Raw genomic sequence first — 13,005 nt, forward strand, 5'->3', positions numbered from 1 at the left:
TTTATAATTTCACTCTTGGAAAATAACCTTGTGGTAATTACCCAATGTCTCTAAATACTTAACTCCAACTACCACCTCAAGATTGTCATGAGGATTCGAAGAACAAGCACTTGTAAACAGACTCAGCCTAGGGGTTGACATTTATTAGGTGCCTAATACACGGTGGATCCCTTCTCTTTTTTATACAAGTCCCTTGTTGTCACCCACATCCACTTTTTTTTTTAATAAGATGCCTTATAGTAATTTACAGTTTACAAAGTATTTTTCAATTTCCAAGACATTGTTTCTTATCCTTGCAACAGTTCTGCCAGATGTATAACATTATTATGCTCATTTTAAAGATAAGAAACCTGAGGTCCAAAAAATTCAATCAGTTCACCTTTGGTCACAGTGAATCACTGTCACACAAGGGATTATTTTAATACAAATCTCCAGTGACTTTTTCCCCCCATCACACCCACTCTACACTCTGCTACCAATTCTTTTTCTGGGAGAAAAGTAGTAATGGCAAGACTGGGAATGAGAAGAGACCACTAGCCCAAATACAGAATAGTGTAGTTACAGGCGCCAAGAATGATGCCATTTCGGCATTGTCTCTAGATCCAACTCCATTTTCCCCTCTGGCTGGAACTTAGATGAACTACAGCAGGCTTCTACTAATTAGGAGTTTTGTTGCCCTTGGCCTAAGCAAGGAGGAAAATTTTTCCATAGCCAGAAAGCCTTCACAGAGGTCAACCACTTTGGCCTGAAAAGACAAGAGCCTCTTGAGCAGTAATTCTCAATCCTGACTCAATTGGAGAGCTCTGCAAAACAAAACAAAACAACGATACCGACACACAGGTCCACTGTAGGAGATTTTGGTTGAATTGGTTTGGGGTAGGGTCCAAGCACCAGTATTTTTTTAGGTGCTCCAAGGCGATCCGATTGCGCAGGCCGGGCCGAGAATCACTGCTGGGTAAGCTGTGCTGGGGAGTGGGAGATCAAATATTCAACTTAAGTCCTATTCACAGCACCTCATCTAGAGACCCGTGAGGTAGAAAGGGAAAGGAAGAAATAAAAGGTAGAAAGAGATAAAATGTGGGATAAGTGCGCCCGAGTTAGCTGCAGGGAAATGAAAAGCTCCCCTGCGGATTCAGGGAAAGCGTGGCTGAGAAGGATTTCTAGAACTGATCCTTAAACAGGCAGAGTTCAGTCGGAGCGTACGTTAGACGCATTCACCGTGGTACGCTGCGTTCTCCCTTGAGGTCTCCCTTTAACCCTATTTTACTGATGAGACGACCTAGGTCCAGAGACGGTGAAGGGCCTTTTCCGACCCACACAGTCGGGTGTCCCAAATGGAGGTGGAGCCTGGGGGGACGCAGGATTCCGGGTGTTAAGCCCGAGGTCAGGCAACGCGACCTCCAGACCCCCGCCCCCCGCCGCGGGGCCCAGAAGTCCACGGACGGCTTCCGGCCTCAAGCCCAGGAGAAGGCAGGTCGACCAGCCTCAGGCCCTTCACGCCTCGGGCTGAGCCCGCAGGGCTGCACAGACCCCGCCTCCGGGGAAATGCAGCTTCATTCGGACGGGAGGGGCGCAGGCGCCTTGTCCCACCTCCGGGTGGACGGCTTAGGGAGGGGGTCTCTCCGCTACAGGCCGTGCCGTTGCCTGACGTCACTTCCGCGCGCCGCCGTAAACGTCAGTGTCGGGCGCGTACGGCGGCGGTGAGGATTGCAATTAAAGTTTGGTCTTGGTTGCCTTTTGCCAGCTATGGAGAGTGATTTCTATCTGCGTTACTATGTGGGTCACAAGGGCAAATTCGGCCACGAATTCCTGGAGTTTGAGTTCCGGCCGGACGGTGAGAGAAGCCTCCCCGCTCCCCGGGAGCGAGGACTAGGCCTGGGGGCGGGCTAGTGGGGAGGCCGGGGGTCCGGAATGTACGAGGAACTGGAGGAGGAAGGGACAGATGGCTGTGAGGCGCTGATTTGGAGGGAACGATCCTATGTCCTCCCCACTGGTTCTTTCTGTATGTGTGTAGGGACTTCTGTTTAGTGACGTTTTTGACCATAATGCTTCATTCAACAAACATTACTTGAGCGCCTATCTTGTGCCAGGTTCTGTTCCACATTCTGGGGTGCAGGAGTGAACGATGGACAGGCTTTCTCTTTCATGGAACTTGTATCCTCGTGCTGGGAGATAGTAAAAAAAAAAAAAAAATTCCAGATAGTGATGAGTGGTCAGAAAATAAAACAAAATGATGAAATAATTGCTGGTGGGCCGCTTTTAGAAAGGGTGGCCATTGCAAAACTCTCTGAAGAGCAGATGTTTGAACTGAGATCTAATTGCCAAGAAGGAGCCAGCCTTGTGAAGCTCAGGAAGAAGAGCATTCTAGGCAGGGAGAGAAACAAGTGTCAAGGCCGTAGGGCAGAGATGAGCTAGGCATGTTTCAGGTGCCCAGTGTGGCTGAAGAGTACTGAACTCTGGGGAGGATAGTAGGAGATGATGTCGGATAAGTATGCAGGGGCCACACCATGTAGTCTTTATAGTTCATGGTAGAGTTTAGATTTTTTTCTAAGTGCAGCAGGAAGCAATTGGAAAGTTTCAAGCAGAGATGTAATCTGTTCTTGAAAAAGTATTGTAACTATTACGTGCAGAACGGGCAAGAATGGCAACTACTTAATGGGAGACGGTTACAGTTGTTAAGACAAAAAGGATGTTGGTTGGGACTAGAGTGATAGTAAAAGTAGAGGGAAGGATTTAGGATACTGTTGGAGGCAGAACCAAAAGGACTGCCAATTGATAAGATTTGGGGCGTGGCCAGTATGGTGAAGGAAAAGGAGTCAAAGATGACAGAAAACTTCCAGTAAATGGGGGCACAAAGATGAACTGACAAGCCCCAATTGTAGAGAAAGTTTTGTTAACAATAGCAAGACAGTGTATTGGGTGTTGTGGTAGAAAGAAACAGAAGATTCTAGGAGCAGAAAGAAGGCACCTAACCTATCCTGAAGGGTCAAAGAAGGCTTCCTGTATAAAATGACACGGGGAAGGCGGGTGTGAGTCTTTAGGAATGTGTAGGAGTTGGTTAGGCAGATGAGTCAGGAAGGCATTTTGGACAGCATTAACAGCAAGGAGGCTGAAACCCCAAAAAGTGCATAGGATGTTTCAGGCAGAAACCAAGACAGTTGACCCTGGAACAACAAAGGTTTGAACTGCATGGGTCCCCTTATATGCAAATTTTTTTACAGAGTAAATACTATGGTACTACATGATCCACAGTTGGTTGAATCTCGGGTAAGGAACCGTAGATACCAAGGAACCACAGATGCAGAGGGCTGGCTGACTCTTAAGTTATACTCGGATTTTCGACTGTGTAGAGGGTGGGCGCCCCTAACCCCCACGTTGTTTAAGGGTCAACTGTAGTTTGATTAACTCCAGCTCTGTGAGAGAGGACTATTATAGGAGTGAGGCTGGAAAGGGGCTCAGCTTAACAGTAAGCCACGTTAAGGAATTTGGATTTTATCAAGAAGGCAGTGGGAAGCCATTGTCAGTATCAGAGTGTTAGAGTAACCTAGTCAGAGCCATCTGTTACTATATCACTTTATCCACTGTATGGAGAATGACCTGAAAGGAGAGAGACTTGAGGCAGAGAGACAGTGCAGTGAGGCATCAATTAATTTGGCTCTTTTTAGTGTGCCTTCTATAGGGAAATAATTATCTCCTCTATTTCCTTTTATCTTCTCCTTCATATCCACCCTATATACCCAAATTAGCCTGTTAGATGCACATATGCACAAAGGGCCTTGTATACCAAATATGCTCAATAATAAATCCACAGCTTTTCCATCATAAGGATAGATGGGAGTTTTTCACAGCCACATGTTAATATATGTAAAAAGTGTTTTACAGTTTTCAGAAATTTTCACCACTCTTGAGCCTTAGAAGGCCCTGGGTGCAGGTGAGTTATCAATTACTCCTATTTTCAGCTGAGGACATTAACCTGCAGAGACATGATTTGCCAGTCACAAAAGCCTGTTCTTTTCTCACACCTGAGCTGGCTTTTGCAAGAATTGTAATTCATTGTCAGCTGTATTTTTGGCTAGGAGGCTATTTAATAGTGTCGACTGGAAAAAAAAAAAAAAAACACAACCTAAAGATTGAGAATTATGTTTTATTCGGCAGAAATACTGAGGACTTAAGCCTGGGAGACAGGCTCTCAGATAGCTTTGGGGGACTGTTCCGAAGAGGTAAGGGATGAGCCAGGATATATAGGAGTTTGTGCAAAAAAAACAAAACAAAACCCAAAGACAAAAAAAAACAGGTAGTCAGAACATCAAAATATTACAATTAACTATTAATTAAAGAAATACCAGACAGCTCAAGTTAAAGAAGTTAGCACTTTCCTATGTAGAGGTTCTTGCTTGGCTGCTTGAGATCATTCCTTTGATATGCACCTTAACTATCTAGGGCCAGTATCCTGTTTCCCCTATCCTGAATCCCCTTAGAGTGCACCCATGGGGAGGGAGCTGGGAGTGGTGTGGCTGGTGGCTTGATGGTGGCAACATCCTTTGTTTACTGATAAGGCAGGCTTTATTTATATGTTTTTATTATATATTGAATTTGTTTTTTGCCCCTCACAGGGAAATTGAGATACGCCAACAACAGCAATTACAAAAATGATGTCATGATCAGAAAAGAGGTAATGAATCCTCTGAGAGCCGTTTAGCCTTTTGTCCTGTTTTTGTTCTTTCTGTGAGTAGTATTGAAAGATAAAGAATAGGGAAGTATAGACATATCTGTAGATAGCTTCTAAAGTTTTTCTCAAATCTTCTTTTAGTTTATATTTTCTTTAACAATGCTGAATCGGTAAGGGGTAATCATTGAAGTCTTGCAAATCTTGGTTTGAACCCTGAATCTGCTACTTACTAACCTTGTGACCTTGGGCACACTTCCTGGTTGAACTTGATAAGTTTCAGTTGCTTAATCTGCAAAAACAGAAAACCCACCCCCCCACTAACTTAGTGTTTGATATATTCCCTGGTACCTAGCACTCCTAGAGCTCTTTTAATTTGCATTTGAATGGGGGAAAGGGAGCATGGGAAAGCAGTTAACATCACTGAATGCATGTTAGATGCCAGGCATGACACTAGGTATTACATCTGTGAGCTGATTTTAACCCTTACTGTAAGTCTCTGTAATGGGTGGTATTATATACCCTTTAAAGATAAGACAGTGAAGGCCCAGATATTAATTATGGGGCTTGTACAAAGTTAGACCTCCTAGTAAGAGATTGAGCAGGAATTCAGACCTATGCCTGCCTTTGTCGAGTCAGTGTGCTCCATTTTGGCATGATTTCTACCACACCATTAAGGTTTCATCAAAGTTATTCTTTTAACCACTTTGTCACATTTGAAAATGTCTTAACAGTCAGTATATTCTCATGCTATTGTATTTAATTAGCAATCAGTATTATGCTTACCCACACATGTCAGCATCCTCACAGTTTTTTTTAATGTGGACTAATATGTGAAATGTAAAAGACATATCTCTGCTCTTCAGAAGCATGTCATTTAGTTAAAATTAACCAGAGTTACTCACAGATCTTTTGTTTGGGGCTCAAGTGTGAGTTTTTTAGGTAGGCAAGGAGTAGGTCCACATGAACAGGATGTACCAAGAAATAGAAGCAACTAGTTGGGGGACTGAGGTGTAGTCATTGGGCACTTCTGACCCTGCCGTCCTCTTGGCATGCTGAGGTCAAGCCGGAATGTCTTCCCACTTACAGAGGTGCCAGAAGTAAGTTTTCATGAGTAGTCTTTTATTTTTCATCACTATCTGAGTCAGAATGCTGCTTAGCGATACAGTTTAAATTCTGTTTTTTAACTTGATTTCAGGCTTATGTACATAGAAGTGTGATGGAGGAACTGAAGAGAATAATTGATGACAGTGAAATTACCAAAGAGGATGATGCTCTGTGGCCTCCTCCTGACCGAGTGGGCCGGCAGGTGGGTGTTTCGGCAACTATCCACCGTGCAGAAATCTTACAAATAAGATGAGGTTTACTGCTCTGCATGTGACACTGAATATACTCATGTATGGGTGTGCGATATGGAGCCCTACACAGAGCAGATTCCCAGCACGTTGGTCTAAGAAAGCACTAATCCCACACAGAGGATCGGGGAGAGCAGGTGGTGCTGCTCCCCACCTGGAGCCCAGCCCTTAATTTCCTCTTGTGATCCCTCCCTTGCTTCTCAGAGTACTTGCTGCCCATATTACTTACTGAGTAACGACTATGGACAAAACGTTGTGAGGATACAGAGATAAATAAAACATAGTTATTTCAACAATCTAATGGAAAATCATGCAGGCAACTAAGTATATCTGTTTAAATTCATGGCTTAGATATTTATTCTGAAAACATTGTGGCAATTAAAAAATAAAAGCCACTGTCATATTTGACTGAGTTAATAGGAAAGGTTTTCTTTCCACTTTAATGCTGCTTTCCTAATCCAGACTTCTAATTGATTTCGTTGTTTCTTCTTTTGTCCTGTACAGCCCATTTTTTCCTTCCTGAAGCCAGAGTAATCTTTAAAAATGTAAATTGGTTTATTCCACTAATTTTAAACTCTCCAGTGGCTTCCCACTGCATTTAAAATAAAGTCCAAACTCCCACCTTACCTTCTACTGTTCTCACCATCTCACACTGTGTTCAGACCTCACCAGTCTTATTTCTGTTACTCAGATACACCTAGGTGGTTCTTAGTTTAGGACCTTTGCATTTCCTACATGCTGCCCGGAACATTCTATCCAAGACTGTCTTTATTATTGAGGTCTTCACATGTCACTTCTTCAGTGATTGATGTCTTGCCTGTCCATCCAATCTAAAATGCCTTTCCCCACCACTTAAAAAAAAATCTGGTTTTTGTCTTCATAGCATTTATCATTGTCTGAAATTGCCTTGTTTGATTTTCCTTATGCATCCCTCTTCCTCCTCCACTGCAACAGACGTACACATACACATGCATACTCCTTCAGTACAAGGACTTTACCTATTTTTTTCCACTGCTATATCTCTAGTGACTGAAATAGTGCCAGTGTATAGTAAAAGCTCAATAATAATTATATTTATTAAATTAATACGAAAACTCGTATAAGCTTATTCTAATTAACCTCAGAATGATGGGCCAACTCTTGAGGAAGAGTGAAAAAAATCTCATCCTCAGTACTTACTCAAGTTAACTTTTTAATTAACGTTCATGAGATCTTAGTAATACTATATATACGTATTTTGCTTTAGGATTGATAAAATTTTCAGCTCCATTAGCTCATTCAACATTCACAATAGTCCTGTGAAGTAGGCAAGGCATACTCCTATATACCAGCAACAACCTACTGGATAGTGTAATTAAAAACAAAATCCCATTCATAACAGCAACAAAAGCTATACAGAACTTGGGAGTGAATTTAACAAGATATATAAAACTTATGGGAAAGGGCTTTACAGAAGGACATAAAAAGATGTATCATTTTTATGGATGGGAAGACTCAATATTATATCGATTTTCACCAAAATAATTTATAAATTCATTCCAATTCAGATCAAAATCACAACACAATTTTTCCTAAAACCTGATGGAGCCTCTAATTCATGGAAGATCAAAGGGGCAAGAGTAGCCAAGATAATTTTGAAGATTTCTTATAAAACTATAGTCATTTGTATGGTGACACTGCCTCAGGAATTGACCACTAAACCAATGGGACAGAATAGAGAACCCAGAAACATTAACCCATGAGTATACGGGAACTTGGAACAGTATATGACAGAATTGAGCTTTCAAATTAATAGAAAAAGGATGGACTGTTTAACAAAGTATACCAAGTTGATTGGCAATATATTTACAGAGTATTTTTTAATTAGACGATTTATAGAAATAAAGCAAAATTTTAAAACATAAAAGAAAATATAGACTGTCTTATTATTTCCTGGTAGAGAAGTTTTTTAAACTCCTCAAGGGAAAAGATTAGTAAATTTGACTTCTTTAAATTTAAAACTTCTTTTTATCTAAAGATATCAAGATAAAATAGAAAGATAAGCCACAGGTTAGAGGAAGGTATTTGCAAAACATAACTGGCAAAGCATTTCAATCCAGAATATATAAAGAACTACAAATTAATAATAAAAAGGTAAACTAGTGGCAGAATGTGTAAGGGTTATGAATAGACAATTACAGAACTGGAAAAACAAGTGGGCAATAAATTTATGAAAACATTTACAGTTTTATTTGAAAAGTGAAAATGAGGACAACAGTGAAATACCATGTCAGACCTATTAGAACGGTCAAAAAAAAAAAAAAAAAGGCACCAAGTTTTAAAAAGGATATGAGAAAGAAAAGGGGGATTCATATATACTGGTGGAAACAACATTGCTACAACCATTTAAGGAACGATTTGTTAGTGTCTAGCAGAGCTGAAAATATGTTTACCTTCTAGGAATTTCCTAGAGAGATTTTCACATATATACACAAGATGCATAGAAGGATATCTTTGCCACATGGTTTATAGAAACAAAAATTGGAAACTTAAGTCTGCTTCAATAGGGAAATGAATATTCTAAAGCATTTAAAACTAATGGACTTGATCTACCTACAAAAACTTTGTTGAAAACAAAAAACAAAATAAATGAACAAGCCAAACAAAACCACATAGATAGAGAAATCAGAGTAGTGGTTACCAGAGGGAAGGGGCTGGGGGAGGTGGGGAGGGGGTGTTGCAAAATGGGTAAAGGGAATCAACTGTATGGTAACAGATGGAAACTAAATTCTGGGTGGTGGGCACACTAGTATTTACAGAAGTAGAAATATAATATTGTACACATGAAACTTTTAAACCAATTTTAACCCAATATGGGAATTCTCTGGTGGTCCAGTGGTTAGGACTCGTTGCTTTCACTGCCGTGGGCCCAGGTTCAATCCCTGGTCCAAGAACTAAGATCCCACAAGCTGCGTGGTGTGGCCAAAAACAACAACAGCAACAAAAAAACAATGTTAACTCAATAAAAAACAAATTAACAAAACCCTTGTTGAATGAAAAAAGCAAAAAGATATAGTACGATCATTTATGTAAAATTTTAAAAATATACTACCTAATATAAAATCATGATTGGAAAGAATACACCCCAACTTCTGGGGAGGCAGGAAGGAGAACAGAGTGGGAGGTGGGTCTAAACTCTAATATTTCTTACAAAAGAAATCTGACACAGATATGATAAAATATTAACATTTTCAAATCTGAGTGTTAAGAAGTAGAGCTCAATAGATTGTAAGTTTGGGACTTCCCTGGTGGTCCAGTGGTAAAGAATCCTCCTTCCAGTGCAGGGGATGCGGGTTCAATCCCTGGTCAGGGAAACTAAGATCCCACATGCTGCGGGGCAGCTAAAGCCACTATTAGAGAGAAGCCCACGTGCCTCAACGAAGGAAGAGCTCGAGCGCTGCAGCAGCAGATCCTGCATGCCTCAATGAAGATCCTACATGCCTCAATGAAGATCCTACATGCCGCAACTAAGACCCAATTCAGCCCCCCCAAAATTAATTAAATAAATAAATAATAAATTTTTAAAAAATAGATTGTAAGTTCCACAAGGGCAGAGATGTTTGTTTGGTTTTGCTGATCTGTCCCATAGGCACTGCCCTCCAATTCCCCACCCAATAGATTTTTTTTTTAAGATTATACTACTTGTTTCACTCTTCAGAAATTCAGACCCAAGGGCATACAGCTAGTAAGTGACAAAGCTGGGATCTGCTCAGGGTCTGGAATTCTTTTACTTGTCCCATGTTGCCCAGAAAAGTTAGATTCTTGGTATTCGTGAAACAGATTTATACATGTTACTCCACACTGTTAACAATGAAAACTCCTATACAAAGCATGATGTAAATTCTTCTAAATGGTGGAGCCTCACACACACAACTTCCTCTAAGAGTATAAGCTACTCAAGGGCTAAACCAGTATTTATCTCATACCAATTATTTATCTCTTTGTTTCCAGTGCCCAGTACAGTTTAGGGCTCAGATTGAACTGGTCTTGGGAATGTGGCCAACTGTATTAGAGTTTATGTGATTTGGCAGATGATGAACCCTTCTCCTGTGTGACTGATGAAAAATCCAATTCAAACTGACGTTTCATGTTTCTAGGAGCTTGAAATTGTCATTGGAGATGAACATATTTCTTTCACAACGTCAAAAATTGGTTCCCTTATTGATGTCAATCAATCCAAGTAAGTATCCATGATCCTTATATCCAGATGTGTCTGTTTTAGAGCAGGCTGATATGAAACCCTTAACCAAATTGGGACCATTATGGTAAGATCTGGTACAAATGTAAGACAGAATTGGTCAGCTTTGTCCCCCTCAATAGAGAGACTCCAAATTATATATTTTCAAGGGCTTGCTCCTTTTGCTTTTGGTGTTTTAGTCAATCATTGCTAATAAGAGCTTCTCAGTGACACACACACAGAGTAATGCCATAAGAGCAGCCAAAGTGGGTAAGAATCTGGCCAGAACAGAAATGAAACACAAAAAAACAAGTGCTGGAAATAAACTGTAGAATCAATGAGTCTGAACACCTTCCTCCGTGTTGGCTATTCCGATAGCACATCTTAAAGCCTGACTTTAGTGAAACTTGAAATTATTCAGAATATAAGTTTAAAAATTCATTTTGTCAGTAGGGTAAAATATAAAGTTGAGACATGAATCTACATGCCACAAAGAATCCTTAGAATTTGGCAACCTCTTTGGCTCTTGTGCTTTGAGGATTTGGGGTTAGATATGGCTCACCTTTAGTACATGTTAGGCATAACTGTCTTCCTGTGAACAGTCTTGTTCTTACCCAGTTATGCTGTAGTAATCTTCAGCCTCTTGGTCCTGCTTAGTACTACTTCAAAAATAAGTTTTCCTAATTCTGAAAGTAATACATGCTCATTGTTGAAAATATAGGAAATACAGAAAAGTAGAAAGGTGAAAATAGCCCGTAAACTTATCAATTAGATAACCATTAATCTTAAAGTATTTCTTGTCTTTTTCCTGTGCTTTAAAAAATATATATAATCTTTTAAAGCACAAAAAATGTAATTGAGATCAACAGTCTGTTACTTTAATCATGATTTTTTCCCACTTAATATAAGCATTTCCTCATTAAGAAGAAACCTTAACATTTTAAATTACCTCATAATATTACATTTTAATATATAGTACATAGGCTTTTTCTTTTTGGACACTGGGTTGTTTTCAAAGTTTTAATTCTGTAAATACCTCTGTGAGGAATATCCTGGTACATAAATAATCTGGGTTAGTAAATGGTATTTTTTTGCTGAGTTTTCTCAGCTTTTTAAACATTTTTTTCTTCTTGCATTATAGGGATCCAGAAGGCTTACGAGTATTTTATTATCTTGTCCAGGACCTGAAGTGTTTGGTCTTCAGTCTTATTGGATTACACTTCAAGATCAAGCCAATCTAGATTGAATATTTGTGTGGACACAAGGTGGGTGGGAGTGCTGCTTTTAATTACCATTATCAAGACATTTTTGTGTATATCAGGGCAGGATTTTTTTTTATAAACTAGAAATGATTGTCTTTAATAAATACGTAACAAAATGCAATTTTTATTATAAAGACCCGAACATGTGCACTCTTCTCAATTACTTTTTAACACTAACATGCTATGTGAAGTATTGCCAAAAATCTAATCAACTCTATACATATACCTACCAGTTTACAGGAAGTAAAAGAATAGAGAAACATGCTAATAAATACAGTGGAAATCCAATCAATATCCTTGTCCTGGGAAACTCCAGGACAAGGGATCTGATTTCTTCAAAAAATAAGCTGCAAACATAAAATAAATGGAGATGGAGTGAGAACCTATAAAAGGAGATTTGAGAGACACACAATACAACATTTGAACCCTATTTGGATCATGATTCAGGAAATGTAAAATTGACATCATTAAGGAAATTTGAACATAATATTTGGTATTAATGAAGTATTGTTAATTTTTTAGATGTGAAATAGTATTGTGGTTGGTATTTTGGGTTTTGTTGTTTTCATCCAGCTTCATAACTGAGGTTGGGGGTTTTAAAATCACCTTTATAGATATATCTGAAGCTACTTCAGTATGGGGGGAAATATTTGGTTTAATACATATAAGGGATAAAATGCCTGGTCTCAAAACTTTTCCAATAATTCATTTTAAAATCAGAATACCAGCGGCCATTAAGAAGCAACCTAGTTGTTGTAGATAGTGTGGGGATTTTTTCAGCAGGTAAATCTGTAGGAACTTTTTCTTGCTGCTAAATTGCATGGCTTCCTTAATGAGGCAAATTGCTGACTGAACAGACAGTGGGCGCTGAAAGGAACTAGGTCTTGATAAATCTCATTTGACTGAGGGAAGGTGATTAGGCTGAGCTCAACATCCCTCAAGACAGGCCAACTTGGGACAGGTCCCAAGTCTGGTGACTCCTAGGCAAGTGTTCCTCCACAACACACACACACACTCTGCCTCCTTCAAAGATTACAGGGCAACAAGTTAGGTGCAGATCTGGGACCTGAGATGTCAGGCTTCCTGGCTATAGTGCACCCTCTGCTACAGAAGGGTACCTGGCAATCAGGTAAATTCGTGGCAAAGTAGACATCCGAAAAGGGTCACTCCAAATTTTAAAGAAACTAGACCTCAGGAAGCTGTAAAAGCCTCAAACAGGCTGTTCCTTATAATGCTCACAGCTTCTGTATGGTCTCAGCTGTACCCTGCACAAGAGCACAGGTTCAGTAAATGTATGACAGAAAATAAACCAGGAACTCAGAGAAGAGCCAGCTGAAAGGGAGTGTCCAGTCTTGGCGACCACAATGAGGACATGTGCACGAGCCAACCCCCTGAAAGGTCCCCTGGGGGAAGGAGGAAGGAGCAGTTTAAAGATGAAAAAGGTCCCGTCTCTCAAACCTACGAAGCCGGCCCTGGGCTGGGTGAACGTGATCTAAGAAGCCTCCA

At 40.1% G+C, this 13,005-nt stretch overlaps 1 protein-coding gene across 1 annotated transcript; it reads left to right on the plus strand.

The window, feature by feature from the left end:
- The first annotated feature begins 1,654 nt into the window (after positions 1-1,654).
- On the plus strand, positions 1,655-11,647 carry MAGOH (mago homolog, exon junction complex subunit). The gene is made up of 5 exons (XM_027108502.1): positions 1,655-1,834; positions 4,614-4,672; positions 5,865-5,975; positions 10,158-10,240; positions 11,379-11,647. Exons 1-5 carry the CDS (start codon positions 1,747-1,749, stop codon positions 11,476-11,478), a joined length of 441 nt encoding a protein of 146 aa, XP_026964303.1. The 5' UTR covers positions 1,655-1,746; the 3' UTR covers positions 11,479-11,647.
- Positions 11,648-13,005: the final 1,358 nt, after the last annotated feature.

This window comes from Aethalodelphis obliquidens, unplaced genomic scaffold, assembly GCF_003676395.1.
Source record: "Aethalodelphis obliquidens isolate GAN/ISIS:26980383/991018 unplaced genomic scaffold, ASM367639v1 scaffold9, whole genome shotgun sequence".
Lineage (NCBI taxonomy): Eukaryota > Metazoa > Chordata > Mammalia > Artiodactyla > Delphinidae > Aethalodelphis > Aethalodelphis obliquidens.